We start from the raw sequence: 16,094 nt of genomic DNA on the forward strand, positions 1-16,094 counted from the left end.
CTGTCCTTGTAAAAGTCCTTTTCTCCTCTCCACGCCCTCTCCTCCTCACATCACTTTAAACGATGCAGTCTTCTTTCAACACGTGGGAGTGAAGGGACGTCTTCCCTCCTTGAGAAAATAAAACAGCCAAACGTCTGTCTTATCTATCTGTCCCTGTCTATCTGCCCGTCTCTATCCTCTCACTCTCTCAATCTCTCCCTTCCTTTAAGAGCTGGCTTACTTGAGGTTGTACTGGACTGATATCTTCTCTTACTTTTTCCCTTCATGACTCATCTCCCCCTTAATTTTTAGGGGAAAGGCTTTGAATTAACCACAATCCATTTCACCTTGTCAAGAATCTGATAAAGCACCCTGCTCACCCTAATCTCATTTTAACTCCACTCTGGATCCCCTTCCTCATCTGTTTTCTTCTTATATTTCAGTTACAAAACAGAATGTATTGCAAAGAAAACCATTTGTTTTTTTCTATTTCCCAGTTCCTCGCAATCACAAATCACAGAGCTTACAGTCCGCTGGAAATTGTGTTTCCTTGGATCCGGGCCCACTCTGTCTTTCATCCTATATTGAATTCCCTTCATCCATTCCTTCACACTTCTCCTCCTCTTTTTTTTTCCCCCTTTGCTTTCAAACGAAGTCCTTTGAAATAGCATCCACAAAGTTTGGAGCAGACATGAGGATAGAGATGGTGCATATGATGTTGAAAACGCTGAACGCCACCAGACACAGACGGTCGATTACAGCGCCCGCAAATTTCCACTGGTCGGCCACGCTCTCAGCCTCGTCCTGCTCCCGGAAACGGTCTGCCATGTAACGCACCTCCTCCAGGATAGCCTGTAGCTGTGGGTCTCCTATCCCTCCGGTCGAGCACCCTCCAAGTCCTCCGGGTCCACCTCCAAAGCCCCCACCACTGGAGACAGTGCTGGGACAGCCTACAGTATCCATATTGGGGGTAGGAGGTGGTGGGGAGCTGCAGAACTGAGATGGCAGGTGCGGAGGTGGGCTTCCTGCTACTCGTGGAGGCCCCACTGAGATGTTATTCCTCTGGACGGGCTCTGAGAGCATTGAAGGGTCCTCCATGCTCTGGAAGCCCATGTAAAGAAGGTTCCCGTTGTTGTTAGCACTGGACTGGGCGTGGAGGTGAGGGTGCCCCGCGTGGAGGGGCCCCGTTTGGAGAGGAGCCAGGTTCTGTGGGTGCAGCGGATGGAGGGTGGGGTCCGGAGGGTTGGGGATGCTCCCACTCTGGGAGCCGGAGGAGCACCGCCGCAGATGGGGGGCACACGGGGGCCGCTCTGGGTCATCATTCTCTCCTGGCCGCTTCATACGCAGGAACCACGCTACCCACTGCAGCAGGACGAGCTGCACCTGTAGAGGGAAAAAGAAAAATGTAAAGGTGAGAATGGAGGAAAGGAAGTAGCAGAGCAAGAGCGCATAACAGCACACGAGGAAGCAAAAGAAAATATAAGAAAGCTGTAACTGAGATCCACCTACACCTCTTTGACCTTCTCATAACACCAGCTAAGCTTGGCTAATAACCTTATTTGTTGTGGACTGACGTCGGTGATGTTTCCAACATTGCTTTTTGTTTCAAAATGCAGCTGCACTTCTATAAGCAGAACCAGGGATGCCAAGTTAAAGTGCCTGAGGCAAAGAAGATTTTTTTTTTGCCTTAACTGGATTCCCAGCAGACACGATTCTTACAGAGGCAGCTTTAAATTGAAACTGTGGAATTATTGAGATTGACTGTCAGATTACTGTGCGGTGACTGTAATGAGCTGAGCAATAAACTGCAGCATTAAGATAAAAAGAAAAGAGGCTGCTCACAAGTTAGTACAAATTTGAACCTTGGTTCTATTTTCTTCCCTCCTCTCCTTGTTTCCTCCCCTCTTCTCTCCTCTCGTTCCCATGTTTCCTCTGCACTTCAATGGTGAACGGACTGCATTTATAAAGCGCGTTTCTAGTCTTAAGGACTACTCATTCACCCAATCAAACAAACATGGATACAGCACTTGTTCTATACGAAACACTTCTCTAACGCACACACACTCACACACCAATGGTACATCATCGGGGGGCAATTAGGAGTTCAGTATCTTGCCCAAGGACGCTTCGACATGATTAGAGGACAACCCGCTCTTCTTCTTGAGCCACAGCCGCCACTTCTATTCTCTCCTTATTTCCTCTTTCCTCTCCTTCTCTCTTCTCCTTTCCTCCTCTCCACTCTTTGTTTCCTCTCCTCTCTTCTCCTTGTTTCCTCTCCTTGCCTCATCTCCTCTCTTCTCCTTCCTTGAACACAAACTCCCTTGGACACAAACTACATGTCCCCTGAAAGGCCACATTGGTCCAACAGCATCCAGATGGGTGTCTGGCATCTAATGAGAAGCTAATGTCCAAATGACTGCTCAATTAGTTTCCACCGACTGTGTTCGCTGGCCAGGTAACTGTCCCTGTTGTTGCTGCTGTTGATGCTGTTTTTGTCCGGGCTGCAATTATGAACTGTGCTGTTTCGATGCCCTCATCTGAACCACATCAATTAGCTTGTTAATTAGCCATCGGATTATCTGAGCAGGCCATTCATCAACAGAATGGCCCCGCAATGTGTCGATGCACAGCATTTGTACTCTCACACAACCAAGATATTTGTGTATATACCTTAAAATACCTACAATGATTCCCTCATATACAACATTTGTTGATTAATGAAATATTATATTATATTATCCTATTTGTCAAAATCATGTTTTAAGGCAGCGATTCCTCTGACCAATTTTCATATTTCATTATTTCAGCCCTCCTTTTTTTTTCTGCATATTTCACATTTTTGATATAGTCACAGTAGAACAATACTTCTTTGAAAAAATCTTGATGCATTTTTAGCATTGAACAGAAGACAAGACAAAAAATGGAATGAGTCAAATCGAATCCACCCACATATCCGGAGTGACTTGAAACACACTGTAGTTAAAGTCTGTGGCGATGCATTTGATGAACACACTCAGGCAGACTGACACTGCTGGATGAGTCGCAGCCGTGGAAGACGGGGAATAAAAACAGAAAGTAAACTGGCAGAGAAGCACAGGTAGCACTAAGGGACGGATAAAACGGGATTGAAAAAGGAAGTGATAATAATGCTGAAATAGAAAATAATAGAAGGAATATATCATATATAATAGGGGGACCTAGGGGGAGATTTAACAAGCTGCAAATCATGATGAATATATCTGATAACACATGTGAGGGGTATGATGAAGAGTGTGAGCTCACCCATTTCGGCATGTTTCCTCCGTTTGGATCGTGGTGATGATACTGCAGAACCACCACTGTGGCAATGACTGACATCCCAACGATGATCATTATACTGGCAAAGTACTGACCTGGGAGTAGTAGAGTATAGAACAATATTTATGTTTTAAGTCATTTTACACACACTGTAATTTCCTACTGGGCTATTGACAGACCAACATAAGTCTCTTTAATTTGAAACACCAGGGACAAAAGCTACAAGACTGACATAAAAACATACTTTCATGTTATTCACCAACATCCTCAAAATGTGGTTCATGTACTATTTTGCTTCCGTCTCAAGCGCTGCAAGGTCAGTGAGATGAGCCCCGTCGATTATTGCATGGAATTTCAAAGTATTAGTTTCTCTCAGTTTGTTCTCTGTTTTATTCAAGGTGAACACATTCTTTGTTAAATATCTTCATGCCAACCCAAGGCCTGCTCAACCCACTGCCTGCTAGTTGCCACATTGTGTTTGCAAAAACAGCGAACAGATTGAGACTGCATCAGGCTAGTAATTCTTAATAAAACATTATGCTGAAAGCAACACTCTGATGGTAATTACTCCACTTTTTTTTCTCAAGTTTTTATTGACTAGGATTTGTGTCTTTAGGCAAACATGGCCTAGCATCCGTCACTGGCAGTTATCTTAACTCACTAAACATAATTTCCAGCAATGTGCCTGCAATCAAATTTAGCCAATTAAATTTTTATGGCGAGCAGATGGATAAAATAAATTCTGTTTTGTTTGTTTTGTTTTTTTCTTAGAGGGGGTTTGGCATTTTGTAGCTCTATCACGTTGTAACACTTGGTAGTTGTGATTGTGCATTTTTAACCTTTATTTTGTGTAATTGGTGTTTTACCCGTCTGAATTGATACTCTGAGGATCATGGGTGTGATAACCTTGGCGGATTGTAATGACCTCTGTGACAAACTGCGAGCAGCGTGGCTCTTGTAGATGGTCACGTCAGCCAGTTCACCACTTCTCAGAGATGGATTGTTATGAAATGTCACAGGACGGAGGAGACAGGATGAATAGTAGTAACTTTGGTGATCGTCTGTATTTTCAGTAGCTGTAGTTTTTGTTTAGTGCTAGTTAGAAAAATGTTAGCATGCTAACGAGCCAAACAAAGATGGTGAACATAGTAAACCTTACACCTGTAAGCATGCGGACATTAGCATTTAGCTCAGAGCCACTGGTGCGGCCGTCGACTTTGCTGATAGATAAATAAACTTGATTTGAATTTACTTTAAGCCAGCAGAGCTTCACCAGATGCTCATTCTTACTGTAAACCACCAGGAATTACTGCAGAAGAAATGAACAGTAGAGACCAGATATTGATTGTCACTGTCAGATGGAGACAGATGCAGTATTTCTAATGAGTAAAACATCTTCATTTCATACAGACGATCATTAAATGTTGTTATATCAATAGGTTTCAATTGGGTCTCATGAGCATGCTCATTAAGGACCATGTGAACCAATCCGGAAAAAAAGCACGCAAAGACTTTCTGTTACGCAGGCCTACCTATGAGAGGGACGGAGTCTGATGTGGCTGGCATGATCTCCGCGACCAGCAACATGAAAACAGTAAGAGACAGCAAGACAGTGATACCTGTGTAGATAGATAGATAGATAGATAGATAGATAGATAGACATATAGAAATTTTGTTAAGAAATCAATTTTGTGGTTTAGTCCCCCCCCCCACCGAGTCACAGCACTTTCTTGATAAACTACATTATTGTGTTTGATAAATGATCACACTCAGGATGAGATCAGGTTCGATTTATGTAAATGACCAGCTAATGCTCATGCGGTGAATTACTTTTTGACATTATGTACCTCTGCAGCAAAAATCCCTTCTGCACAGCAAATAACCATCTTTCTTCTTTTTTTTTTCCTTGTCCAAACTCAGCCTGAAACTCATCTCCATCTTCATTTGTCCACCTCCACACTATCTGTCTCACTTGTCCTACAGACAGAATTTAAGGAGTGCTTTGCTGGCATAAATGTCCCCATTCAGAAGCATTCAATTAAACTCCTAGACTGAGAGATAAAATATGCATGCCCTTTAAGGATATTAAGAAAATTAAAGATGCTTTTATGTTGCTTTCTTTTTCTCGGCAATGACACTTGTTCTTTTTTAAAAGCATGCTCCTCTAACCCCAAAGGCCCAGCCACTTTGTCCCCGGGTCCCCTCTATCAAGTGAAGTGACAGAGTATTTTCCTGGAAGGCAGTGTGTAAGCTCTCTCTCCCTAATCAATTCACTAGCCTTAATTACATCAATAGGTTAACTGGCCGTGTGTGAAAGGGTTGGCATTTTTTTCAGTAGAGAAATGCTGCGTAATGCATCCTGTATTGATGTTTAGGATTCTTTGACAATGCTGTCGCTGCCTCCCTCTCAGCTCCCTCCCTCGCAGACATGAGTCAAATAGTATTTAGTTTTTTATTTTGTGTGTGTGAGTATTCAGTGAGTGATTAGATCAGCACAAAGCCGGTGTCAGAAAGAGTCAGCTTATAATTATTTTCATTATCAACTATTCTGCTGGCTATCTTCTCAATGAATCAATCCTTTTTGTTGTCTATAAAGTGTCTGAAAATAGTGAAACGTGGCTCTTTTTGTGTGACCAGCAGTCTGTAACCCAAAGATACTCACATTTATTATGATGTAAAACAAAAGGTTATCAAATCTTCACACTTGAGAAGCTGAAAACTGAAAATGTTTGGCCTTTTTTACTTTAAAAACAACTAATCAATTATCATTCTGTCAATCGACCTTTTGATTTATTGACTTTTCTCCAGTCAGAAAGGTTAGATTATCCAGAGCCTTTATTATCCTGATGAGGTGAACATCGCTCGTCTCTAAACAGGTCGAGACAGATATTAAAATGTATTCGCAGCTGCAGTTTGTTCCTCTCTCTCTGTCTCTCTCTCTCTGTCTCTCTCTCTTTGTATCTCTCTCTCTGTCTCTCTCTCTCTGTCTCTCTCTCTGTCTCTCTCTCTCTCTGTCTCTCTCTCTGTCTCTCTCTCTCTGTCTCTCTCTCTGTCTCTCTCTCTGTCTCGCTCTCCTCCAGCCCGTTGTAGTGTTTGATTGTCTCCCACCTTTTCCTCCTTATCATTCCTCCCTCTCTGTTTTGGACCACCCTCTCTTATCCTTCTTGAATTCTCCACCTGACTGTGTTCCCTTTTCCCTACCTTCCCACATCTATTCCTCTCTGTTCCTCCTCCTCACATTTCTCATCTTTCTGTTTTATCCTGTAATCCCTCTCCTCTCTCAGCTCCGCACCCTCTTCCTTAGGCTCCTTCATGCCTCCCCACAGTTTTCAGTGCCACTCCTTCATACAAGGAAGGTTTGCTTATTGTGAACACTGTCTATCATATACACATGTATACATCTGTAACACAACTGAGAGGATGGGGTTTGCTCATGGGCAGTTCATGGGTAGGTTGGGTGTTGAAGGAAGCGGGTGTGGTTGTTGATTTCCCTTCTGGTCCAAGATTTAAAATTTAAAAAATCAAAATTAAAATACATCTCACAACTCTTTCTCCAGCGCACCACGCTTTATGCACCCCTTCGTTTCCAGCCAGTCCATTGGTCAGTAATGTGACTTATACTCTAAGAGCATTATCATCATCTTTTACCATATTTACTTTAAACCATAAATACAAAATATAAATGATCGTAAATATGTGTTTTGTATTTATTGGGACTTTAAGGTGCCCTGTTGAGATTCCTAGAAAAAAAAAGGTTTCTGTTTACAGTCGCTGTTACTCACCAAAACACAATGTGTTTATACTTATGGTCTAAAAAATTTGTTGCATGCATTTCCTTGCACACATAACTTTTACAACAATATTTTGAAAAGACATGCAGAGAAACCTGCATTGTTTGAATCCATTTTGTACCAGCTGTTGTCTGTCTACACAAACACACGGCTCCACGGATCTTCTAGTGGTCAAAATCTCCACAGGCTACATCTAAGAGATATCTTTTGGTGAGATTAACAGAAACATTGGACTTGTATTCAAGCTCACACCTCACTGTGTGCACGTTCACAAAGTTAGAAACCAAGATGTTAAACGAACAATCCCACTTCTCCCGCTCCTGCTCTCTTTTTTTTTTTTTTTGCTCCACTGCAGCTGCCTTTTTTCATGCCTCTACTTCATCTCTGATAGCTGTTTGTTTTGTTTTTTTCATCCACTCACCCAGTGAGATCTTCTCCCCAGAGTCCGCTGGCAGCACGAAGATGAGCAGGGTCATAGAGGAAAGCAGCACACAGGGGATGAGCAGGTTCAGGGCATAGTAGAGAGTTCGCCGCCGTATTGTCACAACGAACGTCACATCCGGGTAGGGCTCCTTACAGCAATCATAGAAAACCTCGTTTCTGGTGCCGGGAACTCCTGCAAGAAAAAGGGACGGAGAGAAATTGACTCTTGCTCCATGACTAGATGTTTTTGACGATGACACAATCCAAAGGTTTTTCACTCTACTCACCCATTAGGTCCCACTCTCCATTGGGCATGTATCCTGAAATGTCAGCATCATTCATTTGAAGGTCCAGCAGCCAGCCGTCAAACGTCCAGGAGCCGAACTTCAGCTCACATTTCTGGATGTCAAAAGGAAACCAGCGAACGTCCACGTTGCATGTGCTCATAAAGATTCCTGAGGAAAAGATAAGAGAGAGAAAAGAGCGGAAAGAAGAGAGTTAAAGCTCAACAGTCAATCGTCTAAACAACGGAATTGACCCCTGCGGCTTCCTGTACAGAGGTGACAAGGGAAAGATCTGAGGAGCGCTCGTGTTGTGCTGAAAAGCCTGTCCTGAATATCAAGATGCTTGTCAGAAAGAATAATTTATTCATTTCATATCTAGCCAGCTCTCAATTATTGACTCAACCACCTAATATTTTTTATATAGGGTTGGTAGGAAAAAGCTGCAGCACAATCAAGAGTGCACACTGCAATAAGATTTGAGAGTTTACTTTTTTTTTAAATTGAGTTTGGAGCCTAGAGAAGTGAATGCAAAGAAATAACCTCCCATCAAAGAAATGCCTACAAAATAACTTGGCAGCAGTATTGTCACTCACAGGTTTCACACACTCTGTTCTGCAAACACAGATGTTTGCTAAGCCTCAGCGAAAGAAGGAAACATCAACAGTGATCACTGAAAAAAAAAAGATTATGCACAGCGCCCTAATCAGATTACCACTTTTATTATGCAAAATAAATGCACTCACGGGGATATGCGCAGGCACATGCAAGCACAAAATCATGAAGACACACTTGCATGCTGTGGTATCCACCCCCAGATGAAAAAAAATAAATAAAAATCACAGTGATCCTCGCAGTGGTCGCTGGCAGACTCCAACCCTTAAAGTAATTACTGAAATAAATGAATCAAGCCTGTTTAGACATTCAGACGCACACACAGAGCCAAAATGCCAATGAAGCCCTACAGATCTCAAAGGCATTCATTATGAGGCTGCCGACATGCAAATCAGCCTTCACACTGGAATAAAAGCAGAGAGATTGGAGAAGAATAAGGAGGTTAGCAGGTTGCTGGTTTTCTAAGCAGAGGTTGATCCTAAAAATGACACCAAATTAAGTAGCAGCTACAAATTTTTCCCGTACCATAAAATTTTGCTACTAACATGAACTTCTTGCCTTTTGCTTAATGGGGATGAAGTCTTTAGAATGACTCCCATTATGAGCTCCTGAGGCAGTAACCCCTCCCCCGTAAATTACACTGATCAGTTCAAAGTAGTTCTGTCTGCTTTTGCAGCCCACTGCTCTGTGGTTTCTTCATGCACAGTATATTTTTGAAACCTGCCTCTCACAGATATCCAGTAACCTTGAAGCAACACTCACAAACAAGACACCTGGAATGTGTTTTTTTTCTTTCTTTCTTTCTGCAGCTTGGAACAATCTCTGTCTTGCAGCACATGCAGCTCCCAAAATAAAACTCATAATTCTGAAAAAAAAAAACACTTCACACGAAGGCATCACAAGGCCCCCGAGACAAGATTACACTTTTTTCTAAATGTCACCTAACATAGATATGAGCTACGTTACACCCCACCGTCCTCCTGTTACACCATTAAACCCAAACATACCAGCAGAACACCTTTGCCTCTGCACCAACAAGAGGTAACCTGCAAATAACAGTATGCAGCAGACACCTGCTACAATGTCTCTAAATAATTTACCGTATGTCAAGCTCCTGCTGCGTGCCTGCCACCCGCAGACCTGTTGCCTTTTATTTACTGACGATAACCAGCCTGAACAGAGCTCAGGAACTGCAGCCAGACTCGCGAGGGGAGTCAAGAAAGCTGGCTTGCTGGTTATTCTTTTCATTTATCCACTTTTTTTCTTTCCTCGTTTTTCCATTAACTCCCATCTCCACTGCTCTCTTTCTGCTTCCTTTCTCATCGTGTTTTGCTATAAAAAAAAAAGAAAATTAATAAAAAATAAATAAAACTCTCCTTATTGTACCAAACCAGAGCACTATCGTTTTATTCTTCCCCTAATTGGCTCTCATCCAGATCGCAGCATTAAGGAGCTGTATTTACATCCAGCAGAAGCCTATTAATAAACATGGACCACTGAATGGAATAGATAGGGTGGATTTCTGAGCTCACAATCCTCCACGTTTACTTCAGAGGGCAATTTCAACTCAACCCCCGCTAACACCAGGGATTCAATCTCAGCTCGCTGTAATCTGGTGTATAAAGAAATGACAGAGAAAACACAAAGTCAGAGACATGTGGAAACCCGGGGGGAGCAGTTACTTTCACAGGCTTGCACGGTTCTTGCGTTTTGGGTTAAGACAGGAAGCAGAGGAAGCGAGCATCTCCTATTTATAGGCGTCACCCAGCACTGGGAATCTGGAACCAGTGAGCAAAAAGGGATGTTGTTTTAAACTAATAGAATATTAACACCAAGTGTACAAACAGAGGGAGACATGCGGAGAGTGCAGAATGAGATGCCTCCATTGCACCGCAGGGAGAAGAGGAAGTGATATGATCATGGGAGAAAGGGATGAATGATAGTGAGATGTGAATTCGTAAAAGAAAAAAAAAAAAAAAAAAAAAAAAAGAGGAGGAGAGAGTCACTCACCTGGGGGCAGATACTCGGCGTAGCCACTGGAGTTCACCAGAACATTGGTCTTAAAGGTGGAGTCAAAGTCGTCATCTGCACTGCGGAAGGACAGGAGGGGGAGTGACACTATTTGTTGGTTGGAATATAGTGTGAGAGTGTGTGTGTGCGTATGTGTGTGTGTGTGTGTGTGTGTGTGTGTGTGTGTGTGTGTGTGTGTGTGTGTGTACATGTTGTACCTGTTGTAGAGCAGGATGTCTGGTGTCCACACCTGGTCTGTGGTGAAGCGGAGGTTTTTAACTCCGGGATGTTCACTCTGGTTCCACTGGAGGTAGTGGTCAAACCAGCTCTTAAACACACAAACACAGATACAGTCTGTATCTCAGTTGACTACAGGCAAGCTGCTGTGTCACCAATCCCCTCTGTTTTCAGTTTAGAATAATAAACAGATAATTCAGGTAAAATACTACTTTTTGTATATTTAATGTCAAAAAATGTGAACTTTTTCTAAAAAAAGAAATATCAAATCCATCTATGTTTTGGAGTCAGAATGACAGGATTCACAGTGTAGGTCATTTCATTTCACTAGTTCACAAAAGAACATAAAAGAAAAATCACCTAAACCCATAATAGCAGCAAATTCATTATCACCTAAAACATTCACAGTCTCTCAGGAGTCCTTACCATCCGCAGCCACATGTTAGAGGTCAGCACCTGGTTCTTCTCATCCTGCGAAACATTCAAACGCATTCAGCACATTTCTTTTCTTAGAAATCATTTGCTCTGTAAATCAGTGAGCAGAACCTTATCATAGATTATAGAAAAGTGACTTTCTCACCTCCATGAATATTTTTTAAAGCCTACTGTGAGCACCATTATTATAATCAAAAATATCACAGTTCAGGCATAAACAAACAGGATGCTCAACGTGGCACCGAACGATGATTTGAATTTTATTTTTTCAGGCTATCTATCCATCCATCCATTTTCTGCCACTTATCCGGGGTAGTGTCACATCTAATCTCCATTTTAATTATCAAAACAAGTCTAGAGGTTGCAAATGCTCATTATTGTTCCCAAAAAAACAAAAAATAACTTCATCACAGGAATTAAAAACATAATATATCTGTATTTTAGAAATGTATTTTCACACCTACCACGTCCATGATCTGTATCAAACTGAGGGAGAAGACAACGGTGAGGGGGTGGGAGTCATTTCCCACCGGGCGCTCCATCCGGTTGTAGTCTTTCAGGAGATTCTTCAGCAGGTTCCTCTGGTGCGGACCCTGCACCGACACTGGAGAGGCGGACAAGATTGAGAGAATTTAAATCTGACAAAATATTCACCTGGGAAAAGCAAGACACACTTCAAAACCCTAAGAAAACCTCTCTATGCCAAAATTTCATTCACCTCCAACGGCAGATTAACTCTGTGTTTCCTGTGAAGTGAATAAAAATGACCTCTTCATGGAAAACCTCATTCAAATCAAATGAGACTTTGAGATGGGAGGACAGTCAGGCAGGGATGGATACTGAAAATATATTTTAAAAAAACATGTTGCTGATCAAATCAGAAGATTAACCCTCACTAACTGAACTTCTATATCTATAAATACATCCAGAAGAGCAAGACTGAAAAAAAAAGAAAAGAGACAAATGTGAGGAAAAAAATGTAATGATGAAATTAGCTGAAATAAAAATGGATCTTTCATCATTAGTCACACTTATCTTGACATTTATGGTTTAAGCTTCGCAAATGAAACATGGAGTTTAGGTGCAGCTCCTCAGTCAGACTGAAATATTTAACAATGATACTGAAAATACAGATGGAAATTAACAAAGAGGGGAGAGAATCAGCGGGAACAGAGTGTAAACAGCATCTAATTAGGAAAATATGAGGAACCTTATCAGGGCATAATTGGCAATATTGAATTATTAATTACGTTTGTTTGAAAGGCTCTGAGGTAATACTCATTAAATGTTGAATAAAGATGTTAATACACTGTCAAAACAAAGAATGGGCTTAAAGGTTAGATTGTACTGGGAACCACCAAAGAACAGTTTAACATGTAAAGGATGTCTTCTCCATTTTCCATCCCATCATAACACAGCCAGCAAGTTCTATCCAAACTCATATAATTTTATGTTATATTCTGGTCAATTTTCCAAGGTTTTTGAATTATAAAATGATTCTAAAATGATTTCTCACATCGGTGCAGCAGTAAAAAATGTGTGTCTCTGTTCGGAAATTTCACAGTCTGGTGTAAGGTGCTGGAAAAGCAGATGCAGAAAGCACTGTATCTATGACACTGTCAAACCATAAGGAAATTTTTTTTTTTTTGTTCCTGATTTTGAAGGGTGTTTAAGGGGAATATCAGGGTTCAAATGGTTCTAGGTTTAGGTCCCACTGGAGCAATGGCAGTGACAGAGGGGTGCATGTACTCATGCTATTGTAAAGTGCTTTCAGGAGAAGCAGCCAGCCAGACACATGCAAAATGTTAAAGTGAGGGTAAAGCTGTTGGATGTTTTTTCAACACCACCGTCTTTAAAATTGAGTCTGCAGGAATATAGTCTGAAACTTTCAGCCTTTGCATCCTCTTGTCTCATGTTCGCAGCACTCTCTGGCCTTAAACCTCTTCTTCTTCTTCTTTTTTTTGAAAACAAACAAACTGTAAAGCATTTTACTGCTGGTACATCTGCCTGTGGGGAAAGTTCACCCACTCTCCTCTCAGCTCTGTCATCCAGTGTCAGCCTTTACATTCAGCTACGACTTCTGCTGCTCAGAGCCCCGTCGGCTCGGCTGCAGCAACACGTCCACAACACAACAGGGAAAGGCAAGATGGAAGATTGCAGGATTTATACGTGCAATTTAATTGATCTGTGACCTGTTTTCTGTGGGGGTGGGGGGTTGGTAGGATCCTCTGACATGCACGCTGACTTGTGCAGGAGGAGGGTCGTGGAATGAGAAAAGAAAAAGCGATGAAATGTGATGACTGCTGCTTCTGATTCTTTTACACACTGTTTCTGTCATCTTGCCCTGCTGCACAGGCGAGATGTCTGTCTGCCTGTTCAAACATCTCATGCAGAGGCATCCAACGCTTAAGGTCAAGACAGCATGTGTATCCAGAAAAAATAAGAGCACAGTTATGAAAAAATCCCTGAGATGTAAACAAGTAAGCAAACAGGTGAGTCAGATTCTCACTTTTCTTTTTCTGGAGTCTTTTTTTTTTTCTCTATCTCTATCTCTACTTTAAGATCTTATTCCAGTGTACTTCACAGAGCAAGCGTCAAAAGCACAGACTCCTGTTCCTGATTTCCTATTTAAATCACACTTTGAGACAAAAGTGCAGCTGCTGCAATCTGATTCCTGAAAACACAGTGAAAGACGGAGAAAGAGGCGGGCGGGCTCACCATGAATCAAAGCAGAGAATCCAGAGAGGAGCAGAGCCACCGTGTGCCACATCCTGGTGGTGAGGAGCAGGAGGAAAGGGGAGGCAGAAGAGGAGAAGCTCCGGACGTTGGAGGAGAGGGAAGAGGAGGAGGAGGAGGGGGAGGAGGAGGAGGAGGAGGAGGAGGAGGAGGGTAGGGAGGAGAGGCAAGGAGAGGAGAGGGAGGACAGACTCAGGAAGCTGCTGGAAACCCCCCAGTCTGCATCCAGTCGGCATCGGAGGGAAGGAGTGTGAGCGTGTGCTGGAAGAGAGGGAGCGCAAGAAGAGGAGGAGGAGGAGATGTTAGCTCTCTCTCTCTCTCTCTCTCTCTCTCTCGTCTCTCTCTCTCTCTTGCTCCCTCTCCCCTGCCTCCCTGTCTCTCTGGGAGGTGGGACTAAAATGGAGAGCACAAGAGAGAAAAATCAGTGATGGGGGTGAAGGGTTGAAGATGGAGCAGGAGGTGGAGGAAGGAGAGGTTTTATTTGGATCTATATTGACCTTAATAAACACAGAAGAAACAGATGATTTTAAAAGATCCTGACACTAATGGAGAATTGACTGAAGACGTGAAGTGTAGAAACAGTGGAAAGTAGCCTTCCCAAACATGTCAGCAGTGAAACACAGAAAAAAGCCGCTCAGTGCAGAGAAGTGAATTCTCAATTTGTGCACAAAAACATGCACTAAGAAGCAATGGGAACGACAAAAGGGCTGAGCTGATTTGCTGAAAGTTAAAGACCTTTCTTAAAGCCCAGTTTTTGTATTCAATCTGAGCACAAAAACAGGCATTATTTAAAATATAAAAAAAATCCACTTCTCTGCATTGAAAATCTCTCTGTGTGAAGATGTAATTGTAAGAGCTAAATTACTGTTTAAAACTTTACTGGCTGGTGAACATGTGCAGCACAACGTGTGTCAAAAAATATGTGGCTGCTGGTCACACATATGATAACACACCACAGTGGTTACAGTCAAGCACTGCTGGACTGGCAACTGTGTGTGTGTGTGTGTGTGTGTGTGTGTGTGTGTGTGTGTGAGAGAGAGTGTGTGAGCTTCCCCCTCTCAGTGGGGGGTTAGCTTTGAATCAGCGGGGTCCGATGGACTCCAGTTTAATTGAGAAAGTGCTGGGCTCTGCAGGAGGGCAATGGCAATGTGCATAGTTAAACTCTACTTCTCATTTGTCCTCACGAAATGCTGATGCAAGGGCAGAGGCAGCGAGAAACCCAAAGACTGAGAGAGGGGGGAGGGGGGAGGGGGGTGGGAGGGGGAGCAAGAGAGGAGGAAGGAAGAGTTGGACTGTATAATAGATTACCCTATTACTTCTACTGCCCTTCGGAATTACCCCAGCCTGTCACACACCCAGAGTGCTCCCGAGCCACAGATTCATGCTCGGCTGCACACAGAGGATGGAGTCTGTCCCTCGCAGGGGAAAAGAAGGATGGCTAAGATCAGAAAAAAGCAGAAATAACTGCACCAAGCATGGAGCGAGGACACACTATGGGCATCAGCAATGTATCATCAGAGGAGAAGATATCCTGTTGCTGCTGCATCCCTGCAATATTGCAACTCAAATTTGTGCAAAATTGACTTTGCGTTCATCTCATGAAAAAAAAAAAAAAAAAAAGCTCCCTGTGCTGTTATGCACCAAGCACCAGTGTGACACAGTGCCAAAAGCAAAATTCATTAAGCTTCATAAAAATACAGATTAGAGGCACTGAGGCGTGGGTGACATCTGGTGGTTTGTTTTCCCACTGCATGCTGGCTGGAGATCAGCAGCACTGGCACGAGTTTTTTTTTTGTAGAGGGGTTGGTTGTGGGTGGGGGTGAGGTGTGGGTGGGGGGTTGTTAACGAGGGAGAAACTGGGCTAAATGAAACGAGAAGATGATGAGAGCCAATGCTATAAAGAGAAGGCTAATTAGGAAACAATACAGGCAAATGAATGAAAACACTGAGCAGGGTGTGGATTACAGCCACATCAATGATGATGATAGTTGGAGGAAGATAATGAGGATTATGAACATCATGTGAACAATAATATGGTGCTAATACTGCCACAAATCACTCTCTGCATATTTGCTGTTTTGGTGATCCTGATTGTTATTCTAATAGCACAGCAGCAGCGATGACCATCGCTCTGTCCTGGCATGACTGCAGCTCATCTGTCTCTGTGCTAAATGCTGAATGCCGCCCCTGACAATGCAGCCATCAGGGCTGCTGTGCTGTGTATTTTTAATTACTCTGCTGATTGGATTAGGCCCTCTCCTACGCTGACACGTCCCCTCCACTTAATAGG

The 16,094-nt window shown here is 42.8% G+C and overlaps 1 protein-coding gene across 1 annotated transcript; it reads right to left on the reverse strand.

Annotated features, from left to right (window-relative positions):
* Positions 1 to 624: 624 nt before the first annotated feature.
* On the reverse strand, positions 625 to 13,844 carry LOC111223412 (neuronal acetylcholine receptor subunit alpha-7-like). The gene is made up of 10 exons (XM_022747540.1): positions 13,787 to 13,844; positions 11,533 to 11,672; positions 11,060 to 11,104; positions 10,615 to 10,724; positions 10,397 to 10,476; positions 7,778 to 7,945; positions 7,489 to 7,683; positions 4,809 to 4,895; positions 3,262 to 3,371; positions 625 to 1,362 (listed from the first exon to the last, which is right to left on the reverse strand). Exons 1-10 carry the CDS (start codon positions 13,836 to 13,838, stop codon positions 625 to 627), a joined length of 1,725 nt encoding a protein of 574 aa, XP_022603261.1. The 5' UTR covers positions 13,839 to 13,844.
* Positions 13,845 to 16,094: the final 2,250 nt, after the last annotated feature.

Source organism: Seriola dumerili, unplaced genomic scaffold, assembly GCF_002260705.1.
Source record: "Seriola dumerili isolate Sdu_G_001 unplaced genomic scaffold, Sdu_1.0 BDQW01000110.1, whole genome shotgun sequence".
Lineage (NCBI taxonomy): Eukaryota > Metazoa > Chordata > Actinopteri > Carangiformes > Carangidae > Seriola > Seriola dumerili.

Coding starts and splice junctions, on each gene's coding strand:
- LOC111223412 (XM_022747540.1), bottom strand. CDS start 13,838: ATGTGGCACACGGTGGCTCTGCTCCTCTCTGGATTCTCTGCTTTGATT. Junction 10,477..10,614: donor GACATCCTGCTCTACAACAG/GTACAACATGTA, acceptor GTCCTTCCGCAG/TGCAGATGACGACTTTGACT. Junction 1,363..3,261: donor GAGGAAACATGCCGAAATGG/GTGAGCTCACAC, acceptor TTCCCTCTACAG/GTGCAGCTCGTCCTGCTGCA.